This window comes from Diprion similis, chromosome 13 (assembly GCF_021155765.1).
Source record: "Diprion similis isolate iyDipSimi1 chromosome 13, iyDipSimi1.1, whole genome shotgun sequence".
NCBI lineage: Eukaryota > Metazoa > Arthropoda > Insecta > Hymenoptera > Diprionidae > Diprion > Diprion similis.
This window is the reverse complement of record NC_060117.1, coordinates 1,026,927-1,046,525: the sequence shown is the minus strand read 5'-3', so window position 1 is coordinate 1,046,525 and position 19,599 is coordinate 1,026,927. Positions and strand designations below refer to the sequence as shown.

Here is a 19,599-nt window from a genome sequence, read left to right as displayed (position 1 = left end):
CAAAAAAAAACAAAAAAAAACAGGCGATTCAGGGGATACAAGACAAATCGTGAAGCATGCGCTCACGTTATGATCGTGTGAAATTGCGGAACTTTTAGGGAGACGAATTAAAATTACATCTACGTTTATACCAGATAATAATATACAATCAGGGAATACTGTGCACAATTAATAATATTGCAAGGGGGGGGGGTTAACTAGTTTCCGAGTCTCCGACCACAATTCGCACACGTTCCGTCAATCAGGATATAAATATATTAATAATACAATATTGCTAAAAGTGATCAGCGTACTATTGAATAAAAAAAGAAAAAATCCAAAGAAAGGTTCAATTCGTTTCTTCTCTTCTTCTTTTCCTTTCTTTAAACATTTTTTCCTCCTTCTCTACAGAAAATATCTCTATACAAATCGTAAATGGTATCGTGTGTACACAAGTATATTAATACATGGAGGGATTACTTTTAAACATTACTATTATTAATAGGTAATTATCGTGTCTAATTATTATTATTATTATTATTATCGTACAAATATTTATTGAGGCATGTTCGGGTTGCTGGTAGCGTTTTCTCTTTCCTCTTAAAATATTCTGCATATTTGGCAGATACTGCCGAGAAACTTTGGAACAGGACGGTGAATGATCGAAGAAAAATTGTTAATAGAAAGAAAAAAGAAACGATTTAGAGATCTGGATTTATATTGTATGTCAAAATAAATTTACATATGTATAGTATATAGATCAAGGCATGGCAGTCTTATGATATTGCGGTTATTTTACAGCACCTGTAGAGGTTGAAAGAAAAAAAAAAAGAAAATCTTCACGACCCCCCTTTTTTCACCCCCAATCATCTAATTTCTTCGATTTCACACACGTCATGCGTTTCTCTTTTCATTTCTCTCGTTCCATTGAGTTCTATTCTGAACATATAAGTATAAGATATAACGTATATTTAATTATATATTACGCAAAATTATTGGCATTCTCTTTATACATATAAAATATGTATAAAAATTGGAACAATTTCGAGGGATGAGCGTGAGCATATCTCGTATTATAATTTAACGCAATGCAATGGTGTTTATACACAATTCGAATGATCGAAAAAGAGAAGAGAACGATATTACATCACATTTTTTTGCTTTACAAAATTGTCGCTCTAGTTTTCTTACTTTCGTTCATTCTACTTTTAACCTAGATTCAAGGGTGATGGCCAATGCTTGAGCTTAAAACGCGTTTATCATATTTATATAATATACTGGACTAATACATTATTCAAAACTTTCGTCGCGTCTGCCTGCACATATACATAAACATATACACATATAGTATAATACGGTGTGTCGAATATCTATACATGTTTACATGTACATTACATATTTCATAAAATATAAAAATTCAGCATTCTTCCTCACTTATACCATAGATACATATATAATATTCAATATTGTTATCGTTAACAATAATATTACTATTAACCTCTAGTTTGTTTTAAATCCTTCAATAATTATAATTATAATTATAATTACAATTATCATTATATTATATTATATTATATTATATTATCGTATTATCACTCGCTTATAAACACGTGTTTCCGTTAGATTTTTTTTCTCTAGGGAAAATACCGCCACACGGCGAATATCTACTTTTCTTTTTAAATATTTTATTTGGATTCGAACATGGTGTTTTCAAGCACCAAGTTACAATTTCGAAAAAAGTGAAACCAAACGATAAACTACAGGATACGCGGCGATAATAAAACTGTATCTACTGTCATTTGGCTCGATAATGGATAAAAAATAAAAAAATAAAATAAAATAAGCACAAAAGATACGAAATTCGGGCAAAAATTGGGTCTGAGCGCAATTTTCTTTTTCTCCGTTTGTTTATCTACTCATCTATTCATCTAAGTATTGATTTATCTGTCAATCTACCTTTGTCGGAGAAAATAATACATGTGATCGTATGTATATCGAACAGAAATCGAATGGTGGGGTAGGGTGGGGGGGGGGGGGGGGGGGGGGATAATAATTTAAGCCAAGATTTTTGAGCGGCTTCTTAATATCTTCAGTCCTCTCTCTCGTTTCTAAGACACGTTATGCAAAATCGAATTCAAAGATAAAAACTGAGCCTCGTTCTCTTCGACTTTTCCTTCAACTTTTTATTTCTTTTTCTTTTTCTTCTTCTTTCTATTAATCTTTCAATATCCGAATCGTATTACGGACCAACACTTGCAACGCGATTAAAATTCGATTCTATTCTGAGAAAAGATAAAAAAAAATAAAAAAAAATGAAAAAAAAAAAAAATAGACACACACATTAAAATAAATCACGGGAAGAATAAATCTTCGTTATTATAAGATGATCAATCCTCGCGTGACTCGGCGTCGTTATCGTAATCCGACGTGTAGTCCTCGTCGTCAATCCGAGAGTCGTTTTGGTTGTTATCGTCGTCGGCCTGGCGTCACAAGCTGACCAACTTCGGTGGATTGGCGTCAGGGGAACTGAGATCGACGGCGGAAAGGTTGCTCCTCTGTTGGGAAGAGCACGACGGAATGAGGGGAGTAGAAACAGGCGTAAGTCCGGTTCCTCCCTCCATCAACGACTCAAAATTGAATGGTATGCCACTGGAGGGTGTCGTTATCGGCACGCCGGCAACTTCGGGTACGGTTTTCATAAAGGCCGGTGTTTCTACAGTCTTGAATTGCAGGCTGTCGGGTCTCTCCTTAGGCTCGTTGAATATCGGTAGGGAATTCGGTCTGTTCGGCTTCCCCGTCGCTATGGCCGCCCTGGGAATAGGTTCCGCAAAATCATTGTCGCTCTGTTGTTGTTGTTGTTGCTGTTGTTGCTGATGTTGCTGCTGTTGATGTTGATGTTGCTGCGAAGGCTGCAGTTCGATCGGTTTTATATCCGGCTTTACGTCCGGCGGCGAAGAGGCTCTCAAACGACAAACAGCCCTGTGCGCTTCCAGTATGAACTCCAGTTCATCCTTGGCTTGTCTGAGCTGCGTTATCTCGTCCTGTAGATTCTGCCTCTTTTGCTCCAAGCCCTCGGTTTCCTATAATAGAAGGAAAAAGATAAACGACCATGAGATTGTGTGTTTTCTTTATTTATTCATTATTATTAGTGTTTTTTTTTTTTTTCTCTAAATATACACGTACTTGTCATCGGTGCCTCTAAGCCATCTGTATGACTGTAATATATTCTCATTCCAAAGTAGGAAACTGACTCATTTCACCACAGAGATTTATCAGTCGTACGCAAAACCACCGATTCGTTTCTCTACTTCTCTGTGCAGAGTGATTAGTCCAAGTGTGAATCTTTTTTTTAGAATGGACTCAAATTAGATTAGACTCTTGAGTGTAAAAAAAAAAAGGATACATTCAGGAAACAACAAACTTCAAAAGTTGAGTAAATCCAGAAGTAAATTTATACCGTCGAAGATAAAATTTGCTTGCGATACCGAGAAGCATGGATAGGCAGAGTGTGCGAAAAAAATTTTCATCGACCGCAATAGAAAAAATATTTGGAAGACAGCGAGCGTTGCTCTTACCTCAAGAAGGGCATTGGTGTGATCCATCCTCCGCTTGCGGCACCTGGCTGCTGCCATTTTGTTCCTCTCGCGCCTGACCTGTCGCCGTTCCTCCTCTTCAGGACTCATGCCGACGGTCCTAGTGGGCCTTCGTCCACCCATGTTGCGCCTTGTCTGTTGCGGCTGATTCGGTGACTGGTTGTTACTCGTCTGAGTCTGAGACTGTTGTTGATTATCGACAACAGGAACAAGCAGGCCGTTGGCGTTTACTTGCTGATGATTATGGTTGTTGTTGTTGTTGTTGTTGTTGTTATTGTTGTTGTGGTGATGACCCGGGTTTTGAGTTTGGGCCGGCGTCGGCTGCGAAGGTTCTACCAAAGGCGGTACAAATCCAGCCTCTCGGCTGTGAGATGCAGACTCGCTTGTGAGTTCCAAAAACGTTTGCTCTATGCTGCGCAGCGTTGTAGGTGTAAGCGTTGGTGTTGTTCTTGTCGGTACTCCGCTGTGAAGACCGTCGAGCGATACGAGCTGGAATAAAAAAGGAAAAATATTAATTTTAATAAATTGACGGTTCGATTGGCGAATGAGATAATTCAATGACAACATATTTTTCCCGTCCTTTCAATAAAGTATTAAATCTATCCTCGCTCTCCTCATTCTTTTTTTTTTTTTTTTTTCTTTCTTCAAATCAATTATCATTTCAACAATGCATACATTGTTATACATTACAATAACCATATCCCAAAGTTAAGAGTGAGTAAAAAATGTATCAGTGATGCGCGCATCACTTTATTATTATTATTATTGTTGTTGTTGTTATTGTTATTATGAATATGTGTATACAGCAGATATAAACTGTGTACGTGCAGCACGTATAAAGATAAGTTATCAACCGACCAAAAGCATACATACATACGTACATGCATCCATATAAATACGCACAATCGCATACGGATGTTAAATTTATCATTGACGTTATTTCAATTGAACGTCTCCTGGAAACGAACGGCTGTATTACATACCACGAATTGCTGCTTCGCCCATGCATAATATCATGTTCCGAAAATTACCCAACCATTCCAACGTTTTAAACGTGTGTATAATCATAATAATGATGATGATAATGATGATAATAATGATGATAATAATGATAATAATAATAATACCAAAAAGACTCGCTACTTGATTAGCGTTTACTTTTTCACTCGATTCCTTTTGAGAAAGGAAAAGAGGGAGGCAAGAAGAAAAAAGAAATAACCAAGCGCCGATTCTTAAAATTCTTATTCATTTCACGTCAGCCTTATTGTTGGTTTCCTTATATTTTCATTTATTCTTCCCCAACAAGATCCTCGAACGTTCGAAATCCAATAGCAGAAATCTTCCCAAACACAGCAAAAGGAGGGATACGTTTGCGAAGGAGCAAAGTAAAACAGAAGTCGCGCAAATGCGTTATATACCTCCAACTGTTTCTCTCCTCTCGCTCTCTCTCTCTCTATAAATACACACTCACACACACTGCCGCATACGTTGTAAATATATGTTGGTAGGTACATCCATGCTTCGACTAGACTTGTAATTTTCTGCCTCCGAAACGAAGGAGAAACTAACATCTCTCCTCCCCTCTTTCAATCTCACTCGTTTTGCACCATAATATCTTTGTTTTTGCAATTCACTGATCATGCAAAATTTCCCCGCTCTCTCAATCACTCTTTCTCTCTCTCCGCGTTCATTTCGTTTAGTTAATTTATATCTATGCACGACGTTTGTGCCGAGTTTACGCATTTATTTTTAGTGCGTATCACTTTATTCTTTCGTTCCAAACTCTATTCATCATCATCATCGTCATCATCATCGTAATCATCGTCGTCGTCGTAATCTTTATTACCGTCCTTATTTTATACAATTGTCGTTATACCTGATGATAGAAGAGTTCCTGAGCAAGAAAATTTGCGATGTCAACCGGATCCATGGCGGCCATTTTCTTCGATTTTTTTTATATTTGTTCAAGTTAAATTCGATTTATATATTATACAAATGAATATATATTATATATAAGGTTCGTTTTCCTTTTTCTTTTTGTTTCTTTCAACTGTTACAATACTGTAACATTATCTTCCTCGTTGTACAATATACGTATATACATATGCATATGTATATGTATATTATACGAGTTCGTTGAAAAATGAAAATAAAAAAAAACACTCACGCGAAAAAAAAAATATTAATTAATAAATAACAGTGAAAATAATACCAATGAAAAAACACAATAATAGAATTGACTCCAATAAAGATAAAGATAATGATGATAAGGAAAGAAACGGTAAAATATTTACTATTTCCGACTAACAAGATTGCTCAATAATGCTTTCGTAATTGTATACGAGGAGGAAGTTTCGAATGGTAAAAAAAAAAAAAAAAAAAAAAAAAAAATGAAGAATAAATATACAAATCAAATAAATTACAGATCGTTCGTTCGTTTAGTTTTTCTTGTTGTTGTTGTTGTTGTTTTTTTTTCTTTTTTATCGTCGTGCGAATATTACGCGAGGCGTAACGACGGAACCGCGAGTTATAATAGATCAGCGGAGACGGTCTTCCTCTTTTTCCTCTTCTTCCTTCTCTTCTCCTTTTTCTCCTCTCTTCTTGTTCTTATACTCTTCTTACTCTTATATGTATATCCTCGAGATGTAAGGTATGTATATATAGAGATATCTATATATTATTAAAAGCTAACTACTACCGTCTTCCGTCGACGCCTGCCTCTATAAAACTGAAACCCCCCGACCGTGGGTTATGTAGCCAAAAATCGCCGTCGACGTCGACGACGTCGAAGCGGCAACATCATCACCACCACCACCACCACCACCACCAGCACCACCAACAACAGCAGCAGCAGCAGCAGCGACGTCGACGACGAGGATCTCGCAACGCTTTTACCTTCTACTACCCACCACTACCACCACCACCAACTACCACTACCAAACTTTTACATACACATATAGGTATGCATATAAAGACGCTCTCTTCTTCTCGCTGTTCGCGCTAGCCAAGCATTTCGTGGTGGACGAAAATAACTTTCCGAATTTTCCACACACACACACGCAGACGCAAAGTCCCCCCCCCCCCCCCCCCCCGTGGGCCAACCTCCACAAGTAATAGACTTACTTGCAGTAAGTTGTAATACCAAGGAAGAAGAAATTTTCATGGTTGAAGAATTTCGAGATACTTCGATGTTACTATAAAATTGCAAAATAGTGACTTTTTTTCGCCGAATGATCTTTCGTTACGCTCACAGTTACTAACTTCAGCAGATCAATTATTTTAAGCTTCGTACTCCCTTTAATTTGCTTCCTCTTTTTCATCCTTCTCTCCGAATTATCGCTATTATCTTTATCTGTTTGAAATGAACAACTCTAACGGGAGATATATTTCTTTTTACTTATTACGTTTGAATTAAGTGGGGGGGGGGGGGGGGGGGGGGGCAGACACCAATCCCAGAAAAAAAAAATTGATTTGGCTGACTTTGATGGACAAGCATATAAACTTGCCGCTGAAATGCATTTTGAAATCGTAATACATCAACAATTGGAATTTCAATTTTTTCAAAAATTTTCTTTTATTCAAACGACTTGAAAACTGTTAGACAAACGAAATCCAAAATTTCGAGTCAGTCTTAGATAAAAAGAAGAGTCACTTCGATTTAGACTGAAAAGCCTAGAAATCCGTTGATCCATGAAATTGTTGTTTTTTTCTCAACGTTTGTAAAATTAAGATAACTTGAAAACAACGTGACAAATGAGATGCAAAATTTAATCACTTCTAGACAAAGAAAATTTCCTAAACTCATGAAAGTCCGTCAATCCATCTCGAGGATAAAATCGTTTACTATTTTCAATTCTTTAATGTATTCGTTCTAATAACTTGTAAACTACCGCCACTGATCAGACCGAAGATCTAATCAGTTCTAAGTGAAACAAAGACGCGTCGATTGAGCCAAAGATAATTCAACACAGACAGACTCACACACAGTCCGAAAATGTCTGACGTGATTCTCTGTACCTGATCGCGATGCAGCAGTCCTACCTTTACCGACCGAGCGAACTAATCCGTTTTCTTCCTATATCAAATAAACAAACGACCTTTTTAGCAGCGGAATCGAGAAAGGTTACTCATATCCCAAGAAATGTGTGCTTTTAGGAACGTGTCGTTATTCCCCGTTTCAACGGATATCTTACAACGGATGAGTTCGCTCGGTCGGTAAAGGCAGAACTATTACACGGCATAAAAAGAAGACTTTGATACTCTGTAAAAACTTGACATGTAAAATTGATTTTATCTCTTTTTCTTTTCTACACTTCGTCACAAGAAAATAATAGCGCAGAAATTTTCTCAATAAGTATAAAAAGAAAAATAATAAATGCGCAAGCATATTTGCACATGTATATAATCCGTCGAGGAAAAACGTCATCGAGAGAAAAAGATAGAGAAAAATATGAAAAGAGGGATGAAGATAGAGAAACAGAGAACTTGACCATTGTCAGTCGTCCGCGCAAGCAAACTGCGGGGTTTTTCCTCATCGCGCATCTACATCCATCCATCCATCCATACACACATATGCGTAGTTGCATCCGATACTTTACCAGACGCGACATATACCTATACGTGGTAGTTTGTGCCTGTCGGTGCCTGCCGTGTAGACCTGATAAATATATATATATATATATATATATGTATGTATGTATACATATATATGAATATTTAACGACATGCGTGTATCGCGTGTATGCATTCCTGCGGTATGTAAAACGTGAAAATATTATTTTTACGCATCCATTGTGTGCCGGGGCACGTGTATGGAGGTATAGATGTGCATGTAGTAACGTGTGTGGATAAATACGTTCGAAAGAGGCTGCATAATAGACGAAAAAATTCACTTCGTTAGGATCGACGTTTCTTACATCGTAAAAAAATTACAACCCACTGAAGTTGGCGAGGAAGATTTGTATCAACCGTACGATATAATAACATCACGTACACATTATAGACTATAGTGATTAAACTCGAATATCGACGAGTTTAAAAAGTTATTAAAACCATCGCCAAAGAACCATTCAGAGGAAAAAAATCATCGTCATCTTATTTCTACAATAAAAATTTTTAACCAACTAAAATTTTACAAAAATATAAATCAAGTTTTCTTTTCTAACGATTTACCGAATTTCAAACAGTTTTTCCTCCTCAAAATCAATCTAAACAAAGATAACCTTATTAACCTCAACGTGATCGGATTTTACGAAAGTGCATATCTGATATCGTCTAAATCTGTCTCATTTAAGAGGAAAAAAAAAATTGTAATTAAATCGACATTTTTTATTTTTATCTATCATTTGTCCGCGTTCGAGCAACATAACCGAAAAATATATATCATCTATTATCTATCTGTGTCAGGTATATTGAACATACATATATATACATATATACGTGGATTTGCGCAGACCAGATTAGGTTCGGTTAGAAACGAATGCGCAGCTGACACTAAAAAGCAATCAATCAATCCGATCCAACACTTTTTACTCTACACCGTAATACGTACACATACATCAAGTTTATCTGTAACAATTTATCGTTTAAACACATACCTACCTAAGTTAGGTTATAACATCATACGTTAGGTATATACCTGCAGAGATAAGAAAAACTTTTCTTCCGTTCGCATACGTAACAAACTGCAGCATATACATATATGTATATCATCTCTTTCTTCAACGACTATTATTCTACGTGTGTATATCTATACACATATGTTATAATCATAATAATGTATGTATGTATGTACATAGTTTGCGCGTTCGATATCCTTAAAAATATTATTATTGTGTGTATACAGATATACATATATATATATATATATATATATATGTATATAGACATAACGCGCAAGTGCAACGGACAAAGAAAGAAAAAGATAAAGGATTCGATGCAGCGATAAAAAAAAAAAAACCAAACGATAAAAAAGCGACTCGGTTTGTTCGACGATCCGTGAAAAAAAGGAGAAAAAAAAACGGGAGTTGATATATATATATTCAAATTTCTATCGCTACATCACAATCTCTACGTATAATTTAGAAAATTTAAATCCTTTTACAACTGATTAGCAGCGTTCACCGATTGCCTAAGCAATCAAGAGTTACTTCTTTGTCCCTTTCGGAACATTGAGCCTTGAGTTTCGTACAATTTTCTACTTTGAAGTCTCGTCAAGCTTTGAATTCTTTTCTTATAACTTCCAGCAAAATAAAATTAAAAAAAAAAAAAAAAAAAAAAAAAATCGCGATTCAGGACTTTCCAAACTTTTCAAATTCATTATATATATATTCGATATAATATGTATAATAACTAAAAGGATAAAATATCAGGGAGCGTTGGATCGCGAGAGGGGAAATGACCGAAAATGTCGTACCAAGATCAGCGGTACAATCAACCCATACTGTATTATATGTATATACATATATATATATATAAACATCACTGCAAGCCGCGTCTAGGTGTGTCATATATACATATATGCATACGATGCAAGAGCGTGTCTGTATTATATCTGTCTGTCTCTCACTCTCTCTCTCTCTCTTTCGCACACACTTTTTTTCTCTCGTTCGTTGAACACAGAGGCGTTGCAAGAGTATATATACATGTACGAAGAGAAAAAAAATAAAAAAAAAAAAAAAAAAACAAATTCAAGGTCGATTTTGCAGTAAACAAAATCCTGTTAGGTATAATATAATATGACCCGACTGTACGTATAGTATACGTATATATTCTTTCTTCAAGCATACCACTCAAACCTCTAATAGGCTTCGCCAACGTTCGTTGGGTGCGCGGGTATCTAAAAAACTATCCTCGTATTCCATGGACCATACGACAAAATACGAAATACAAAATACTTTTATTTATTATACGATTTACGAATTTAAGAAAATTATTCAAGTTACAATAACGTATCGTAAAAGAAAATAACTCGGGAGGTGGAGGTGGAGGTGGAGAGAATATTGTATTTGAAATGCGCGACTAATCATTTCTTCATTAATCTAGGATGTATAAAAAATATCATTGCAATACGTAAATTGATTCGTTTTTCATTTCATTTATTTATTTATTTATTTATATATTTTTTTCTTTCTTTCACTGTGAATACGCGGCAAACGACGAGCATTACAAGCTACAGGGGGACTATACTTGATATTATATCCATACATGCATGCATGTATGGATGTACGTATGTATGGAATATTACAAAGTTTATCCAGCAGAAGCAACACAACAACAACCGGCTTCTTATCGGTTTATCTAAACGCCCAACACAGTAGCGGTACGACGACCAACGTTTTTCCTTATATTTAACCGCGTTTGCGATATCATTATATTACATACACAACGATCAGAGTTCCGCTCTTGCATTTCATCGCTTTCATACACTCCATTCGCAAAACTGAAGAAAACATACAGAAATAGAATCTCAGAGAGAAGTGGATGAGAAAAGGAAAAAAAAATCAATTTAAAAACAAAAACAGTCCAAAAAAGTCGAAATTTGGTAAAAAAAATAAACAAACAAACGAAAAAAAAAAAAAATTGACAGAATTCCGAAGAATATGAAATATGCTTGTAAGATCGAAGAAGAGAAAGAAAGCAGGAAAGACGGAAAGACAGTCTCTATCTTTGTTACAGGGTACAAAATGATAATGAATATTATTATTATTATTATTATTATTATTATTGTTATTATTATTATATGTTAACCACGGACCAAAGATAATATTCTTTGTATGCCTGTAATGTGTGTGTGTATGTATGTACGTGTGCAGCAAGTCGTCGTCAGCTGCCGACTGTTTCGTTCGTTATATATATATATATAAATCGGAACAAAAGATATCGTTTCATGCATGCGGGGACATAATATGACAAATCGACGACGAGACTCGTAAATCATTTTCAAGATGAAACGCCAACGAGAAAAAAAAAAGAAACAAAAATAAAAAAAAAAAAATTTCGAGAGAGAAAGCAAATGAAATACAAAAGTATTTGAAGAAAAGACACCCCTGATCCAATTCCGATCTCTCGACAACAAAGTGCATGTGAAAGGAAAAAGCGATAAAAGAATAGAAAAATAGACCAAATGATATTATAGAAAAATCTAGAAAATATGTATAACGATTTAACTTCGTAGCCGCATTTCGAGCGATATAAATAAGTTTAGTAATATAATAGGTGAATAGGAGAAAAAAATAACCGCAAGTCAGAAACGGAATGTATGTGAAAATTTTAAATACACATGCATATATAGACGAGTGATATGAATAATATAGATATATATCAACAATAAAAATGAAACGCGTTTAAAACGCATTGTTATTGTTGTCGCATCTCTTTGTCTTTAAACGTGTTTTTAATCCTACTCCCCCCCCCCCCCCCCCCCCTCAAACGCCGTACAACAATGACGCACTATTAACTAACTAAAAACGTAACTAACAAAAAAAAAAAAATAAAATAAAGCTATACGTACATCATCAAAGTACAAAGAGTAGATGCGCAGACTATCGTCAACGTGTGTAAATCCAATTGGTAAATGGTATAATCCGTAACTCGAGTGCAGGCGATTGTTTTTTCTTTCTTCTCCGCAGTACTGATTATTGTTGTTGTTGTTGTTGTTGTTGTTGTTGTTCTTATACACGTGAAGTGATGGTATGAAAAAAATTTATTGTCAAATTCTAGAGACAAATTAAAACGTTAACCGATCAGTCACACGCGACACCAACACGATTATATCAGAGTTCAAAAGAAAAAAACAAAATTTCTTTCCTCCAATCGTACGAAATTGAAATAATAATAATGACAATAATAACGGTAATTTTTTTTTTTTTTCTTTTTCTTGCAACATGAAAATCCGGTTAAATTTTCTTCACTTTCATTTTTTCCCGATTAAATTGTTATCGCTGAGAAAACCGCACAGTTTTGTATCATCGACGACGCTGCCTGCGCGCACCGATGCCGAAGTATAAAATAACAAGGAGGAAAAAAATCGAGAGAAGATCCTCGCGTCGCCGTGACTCTAGTGACACTGACAGTCAGTCACAAGACTCACGGCGTTTCACGGTATCTCTCTCCCTCCCTCCCTCTCACTCTCTCACTCTCTCACTCTCTCTTTCTCTCTCTCTCTCTCTCTCTCTCTCAGATTTCTCAGTCGGTGGGTTGCCTGCTCGAGGTTTCTGTCACCGCGCTATCATCACACGGTATATAGATAGGACATAAAGGTGACCGCAACGTTGCTTATCTATTACATATACATACATACAGGTATACCATGAACTATGCGTTCGATAGAACACGAATTGCAGGGGAAACCCGCTTTTCTCTTTACTCGTATCCCCCCCCCCTCCTGCCCCCTCCTGCCCCCTCCGCCAAACACCACGATTCGAAGCTTCGACGTGACTCAAGCGTGTCGCCGTCGTCGTTATTGGTCGATAGATGCAGCACACGAAGAAACACGCGCGTGCGCACGCGCCTTTTAACGGTTACACGGTGGAGCACGCAAGTTTACCGGGAAATTCAAACTTCGAATGTCGCCCGCGTGAGAGTGAAACCAGTCATCGTAAAGGAATTCCAGATCGTTCTTACAGCGTTTTGTCCCGATTGGTCCGTATACTGCTGAGCTGAATTTTTTTCAAATCAATTTGCAAATACATTATTCTAAGGAAAGTAGAAGAAAGAATAATTTTACTGACAAAACCCGTAAGGTTTTCCATGCCCGGGCAAGAAGTTGAAAATAAATAAAAGCTAAGCATGCACCTTGGGATAAATAAAGTGAAGACAAAAGAAGCAAGAAAAAACACACACGCATCAAGGCCGTCGCGTGAGACAGTCATATTTATTAGACAGAGAAAGAGACTTAAAACTCGACTTGAAGTAAAGTATTTAAACTTTGAAAGAGAACCATAAAAATAAAAATAAAAATTCATTCCCGAGATATCGAATGGACGATGATACGTGCTTGTAGGTTATACTGTTCCACAAATTCCCTCAAACATAAATTGCGCATGATTTCACAATCAGGTCACAATCACTTATTGTTTAAACACAAATACGGCTGAAGTTAGTACCGCGTTAACGTAACGACGAAACATCAGGATAAAAAAATCTGGATAATTACTGCGCAATTTTAGTCAAAATATATGAATACGTTTTATTTATCATGGTTTCCGAAATTTCACACATTCCTGAAGGTGTGAAGTAAGGGCTCTTCCGAAACATGCATCGTTACAACACCGTCGCTGATCAACTTCATCCTCATCTCCACAAAGTAACTCGCTACTTACACACCATAATACTGTTATAAAGAATCCAACCTTTGGAATCGCATACCTAATAATTCGCGAAACTGTATCAGAAGAATATGGATACCGTTACTGCGCACAAAAGTAAATGGAAAGTTATGGAAAATTAGTAATACCGTATGCATGTATATAAAAGTATTTAAAACCAACAATGAACGGTCAAATTAAACGCGCAAGTACGTCCATTTTCTCAAACAACGTGTACCTCGTGTCCGCGGTACCTCGATTCGACTAGGACGTGATCAACGTCGTCACGGTGATGGTCGTATTTGGTATCTACAATGCCAAGACACCCGATACCTACGCATTACAATATCCATCACGACGTCGTATAATATACGCTGTGACAAAGGAAAAAAAGAATTAACAAACAACCAACCAACCAACCAACCAACCAACCAAGAGTATTACCAGATAAGGTAAAGTGGTAGTCCTCGTTCCGAAAGGGTGTTTCAAGACGTCTTCCCAACCCCTCGAACAAAGAACAAAGGCATCGTTGAGTTTTATGAACCAACGAAAAAAAACAACAACTAAATAATAATAATAATAACAATAAAGCCCTCTTCTCCAATGATAATAATTTCTCTTTCCTGTATATTAAAAACGCGATTATAACAACACTGCGTGCATGCACGATCGTTGTGATATGGATAGTTCAAGTTCCAACTAGCTGTCGTAGAAAATGAGAAAAAAAAAAAAAAATAGAACAAGACTACGACGACGACGACGGCGAGGATGAGGAGAACCGAGAGAGAAGTGGTTCACTATAAAGAAGTAAGGAAAAGCTACTTGTACACCACACCCCCTCTCATACCTACATCATCATCGTCGTCGTCGTCGTCGCCGTTATAATCCTATATCGCAACGACAAAGAAAGGTGAACGCACGCGGACCATATGTGAAACGATTATTACACCGTGCAGTAGGTACCAAAATATCCGTAGTACAAAGTGTCAAACCCCTAACCATAACCTAAGCTAAATGTATATAGACAAAGAAATGCGGAAAGAGAGTCAGCGGAAAGATACTCTTCCAAAAAAAAAAAATAAAAAATAAAGACTTTGGGTAAACCATATACATATATATATGCCTGCAAATTATACCTGTATGGGTTTTTCCTTCCAACTTTCGTGGAATTATTTTTTGGAAATCGGTATTTACACAACCGACATTACCTGCACACTAGTGCATGTATGTGTCGGCGGTTATTCTATGAATATTTAATTACGAACTACTACGTGTCGGCAGCGTTGCTTGCATGTTCGAACAAGCACCTCGTAACAGTCAGTCGGTATAATAACGAGGTTGCCCGGGAATGGTTGTGTTTGAATATTATGTATGTATGTAGGTGTGCACGTAGGTACGTAGGTGCGAAAGTGGCGACAAGGACGTTACCACGGCGTCCCAAGCCTCGCCCGAGCTACGATCGCCAAAAACACTTTATCACTCTTCGGTTCGTTCTGCGAAAAGATTTACCGTTCAGTGAAATCGGCACGATCTCTGCATCATCGAGCGATGGTGCTCGTGGTTGATCGGTCCAAGGCCGTTTAGCATAAAATGTTATAAGAAAACTAACATGACCTCACGCTCAAGCGGATTAAACATTCCAAAGTTTTTCTTTCCAATCTATCGTCATTTCGGTTATAAAAATTTTGTAATAAAAAAACAAAAAATACAAAAAAAAAAAACGAAGAAATTTATACATACCATAGTACGTAACATACGTCATGCAAGCTCGTAAAAGATAAAGAAAGAATTGAAAGGTTCTATATGAACAATTATATGTAATAATAATATGTAACGATACGGTGTATAGTAGTAATAATAATAAGAAAAAAAAAAACACATCATATTTACACGTACACATTATACTGTATACGATACACGTCATCCATGTCACGTGCAATATCGACAAAATATGAATCAGCTCTTTCTATCTATCACACTCGTTTGACCATTTTACCGTAGTAGACGAGTCTATTCAATTCCCAACGATTAACAAACACTATTATAGTATGTATATGTATATACCCGCGCTCCAATGTCCATATCCATATGCATATATATATATATATATATATATATATATATATATATATATATATAGCATACGTTATCCATAGAAATGCACACCTGACACCTGCACAATCTTTTCAAATCCGATTTGGTATAGCAGTCACAGAATGCAAGCCTTTCTTCCGTTCCATAATGAGCATGAGCAGCCTATAACAACTAACGTTTATACACAGCTGTGAAATTTAGCCAACATTGTTCGATTGTATACTCGGAAACACGATAATCGTGTACTCGATGCGATTAATACGACAAAAGTGGAAAGGAAACAGTTAATGATTGTCCAGAAACTAAGGGGACGACGAAAGAGTAAAAAATGTATATATAGTTATATACATATATATATATTCTTGATAATTATGCGCGCGGTGTGAAAAATGAAAGGCGGAAACACGAGGAACAAGTAAAAATTGAGAAATTTCGCTTACTTGCCTACATTCAAGGCTGTATCGAAGGGCGATACTGAAACAGTAATAATAACTCTGAGATTCAATCGCGTTTCTTACACCTCGTTACAATTTTATAACCAATACCTACATACCTAGGTAAGTATGATTCTTCATCTGTTGCAACATTTCGTGCAATAATGAAACGTAAATTAGAAGAGAGAATGAAAACAAAAAAAAAACCAAAACCCACGCGAATAACGTAAGCAATGTTTTTGGTTCGTGCTACCGGGAATCTAGAATTACCCACAATCCCGCGTACCTACCTAACCTCGTTTCAACAACGGTTACCTCGGGCCTAAATCTATATACTATAGCGCATGTTTCAGGGCGACGCGACGTCGCCGGTCGCCGACGATGACTGATACCGATCCCTTTTTTCCAAGTCTCGACATCCGAGTTGAGTAGGTAAACACATACATACATATATTATATACCTACACGTCGAGGTATGTATGTACGTACAAACGGATTATCCTGTATACGTGGATATAGACCTCGAGTTATGCCCGCGCGTATGTATACCAGATCGGAAATGCTTCGACGATGACGTCACGGACCAGGAATCTTTGGACTGTTGCTGCTGCTGTGCTTAAGCGTGGCGTCGTCGCCGTAAGTGTCGGTTTTAACCACCGCACCCCGCCTCTTTTTTCTTACCTCCTCGAGGGATTTCGCGATTATAATATGTAAGTAAGTAAGGAAAAGAAGAAGATAAGATAAGATAAGAAAAGGAAGAAAGAAAACTGTACTAACGATAAAGATTATATTAGAGATATTGGAAAATGTCCCCGAGACGTCAGAGGTCCCGGTTATCGACGCCATTTTATCACCACACACACACACACACACACACGCGCGTAACCTAAGTTTCGTCATTTTAATAAAGGCTAATGGTAATTATCGAGATTTCATATTACTCGTGTCACGTAAAATTTATTGAAGAAAAAATTATTAAAGACAAAAATTGCCGATGCAATATAAGGTTAGATTAGATTTTGCCTGATACAATAATTAGTAGCTCGTTTCGTGTGGAGCGTAAGAAGAAAGGGGGAAAAAAAATGGACAGTATAGCTGCCAGGAATGTTGTACTTAAAAAGGAGAATAGTAAACCGGTGCTATCGTATAATAAAAGAGAGGGAAGGCGAGAAGCGAGAGAGAGAGATAGAGAGAGAAATATAGAGACGAATAGAATTACTATGACGCGCTCTTACGACGCGATGACGTCACATTCCTCGTCGTCTTCGTTTTCCGAAGGTCGCTGCTTCAACAGCATACGACAGCTACAGGCGTAGTAGGTACGTATAGATGTAATATAAGATAGAGTCTGTATATAACATCCAAGGATCGTCATGATTTATCTTCAAGTTATTGGTTAAAGTACCTGTATAAAGTACTACGCATAAGTACGACAAAGGATGTGTGTGTATACATAAATAAACATTATATATAATATTTTGCACCACACACAAACTTTTCGTTATTGGGTGAAATTTTTATCCATTTTATACAGCTGATAAATAATGATTCTAATAATATAACGTTTCTTCGTGAGCAAATACAATCTGACAATGAGAAAGAGTAATAAGAGGAAACAATAAGACAAAAAACAAACAAAAAAACGTCAATTCTTATCATACTTATAGAGATGATAAAACGGAATTAAAATATATCATGAAACCTGCATTGGTGTATCGTATTTATGCAGTATAGTAGAGTATAGTTCCGGTTGTAACAGATTTTTTGTTTTGACCGCGATATATTAAATATATATATATATGCAGCTCGAATGACGTAAATAATTAGGAAATTCACTTTCACCGATTCAATTGGAGATCCTGGTTAGCAATGTGTTTGATTTGCTGCACAATAATTCTCCGCGTGGCATGATATTCTACTTATAATACACAATTGCGTTGATAACAATTAATTTATAATCCATTTACTATAACCCAAGCAACCCGGATTACCAGAAGTAAAAATAATTTAAGAAAAAAAAAACACCACACAGACAAACTATGGTTGATAGGCTTTTATATCCCCTTCAAGGTATTTAAGAAAAAAAATGTTTCATTCCCATATTATTTTTCTTCTGTTTTTATTTCATTTTCTACAATCTGTTTTTCTCATTATTTCTCTTTTCAGAAGGCGAATCCGAGAAACTTTATTTTAAATAACCGCAACCAGCCGGCGACTTGACGTCGCGAACGTTTCCAGGTATAACATGAGTGAAAAATGTGATAAATAATGGCGCCAATATGCATACACACGCAAGTATAAAGTGGTCGACTAACGTTTCTCAGTATTCCGTGTCTCTCTCTCTCTCTCTCTTGTCTCCTCCTCCTCCTCCTCCTCCTTCTCCTTCTCTCGATAATACGTGTATAAGTATCACACGATGATCAATAGTTGCCGGATATAATTCTTCCGCCTCTCCGTAAATCCTTTTTTTCGCTCAGTATTCCATCGTCATTTTTTCTTATTGCATGACTACGTGAAACGCTCGTCGACGCTCAAGTGCACAGTCAGTTTTAAGATTGTATATACAGTATAATGGGTGTAATACCGCGAAATCGGCTAAGATAGATATATACCTGTATAATAAATTAACGGCTGGTTGCTTATTCTCTCGACGACGACGATTTGTTAAGAGAGTACCGGGGACTGACGTAATTGTACATTTTCATTCATAAATCGATCGATGAGTCATTTTCATAATACCTATATAGTATACCCCTGATATTTATAATATTCACGATTCGAGATCATAAAAATGATACTTTATCGCATGTATACGTATATTCGAAATTAGTGGACAAGAAAAGAATTAGCAATGATATTATATATATATATATATATATATATGACAATGAAAATATAGTGAAAATGACTATTTTGCGATGTTTTTTTTGGTAGATATTACAATATTTTTAGCGCGCCGCGAGTTGAAACACGTAATTTGATATGCTTGTACAACTGAATCTAGTGAATTTCTCTCTCTCTCTCTCTCTCTCTCTCTCTTCAACAGCACACACGCACAAACACACATCACGTGCGTACTTGTATAATTGGCGGAGGTTAACAAGAGCCAACTCCTAACTTCCGGTCAGATTTCTCAACGGTTTACTTCAATTTTTTTTTTTTTTGTATTTCGTTTTTTTGACATCATCGGCG

At 36.4% G+C, this 19,599-nt stretch overlaps 2 protein-coding genes across 6 annotated transcripts in view; one reads left to right on the top strand and one right to left on the bottom strand.

Annotated features, from left to right (window-relative positions):
• Positions 1 to 12: 12 nt before the first annotated feature.
• The window catches only part of LOC124414154 (transcription factor kayak-like), a 26,615-nt gene continuing 7,028 nt past the window's right edge, over positions 13 to 19,599 (bottom strand). For 2 of the 5 annotated variants that reach the window (XM_046895101.1, XM_046895100.1), the window contains exons 2-4: positions 3,555 to 4,061; positions 2,320 to 3,059; positions 13 to 1,736 (exon numbers count right to left, since the gene is read on the bottom strand). In XM_046895101.1, the coding sequence (XP_046751057.1) occupies positions 2,466 to 3,059; positions 3,555 to 4,061 (1,101 nt within the window). In that variant the 3' untranslated portion in view covers positions 13 to 1,736; positions 2,320 to 2,465. Of the gene's footprint in view, positions 1,737 to 2,319; positions 3,060 to 3,554; positions 4,062 to 5,059; positions 5,102 to 5,448; positions 5,590 to 5,990; positions 6,005 to 19,599 lie in introns of those variants that run through there. The other 3 variants (XM_046895105.1, XM_046895103.1, XM_046895102.1) reach the window with 3 other exon arrangements.
• The window catches only part of LOC124414151 (sorting nexin-8-like), an 18,989-nt gene continuing 16,973 nt past the window's right edge, over positions 17,584 to 19,599 (top strand). Inside the window, exon 1 of the mRNA XM_046895099.1 lies at positions 17,584 to 17,603. The gene's annotated coding sequence lies outside the window, so the exon portion shown is untranslated. The remainder of the gene's footprint in view (positions 17,604 to 19,599) is intronic.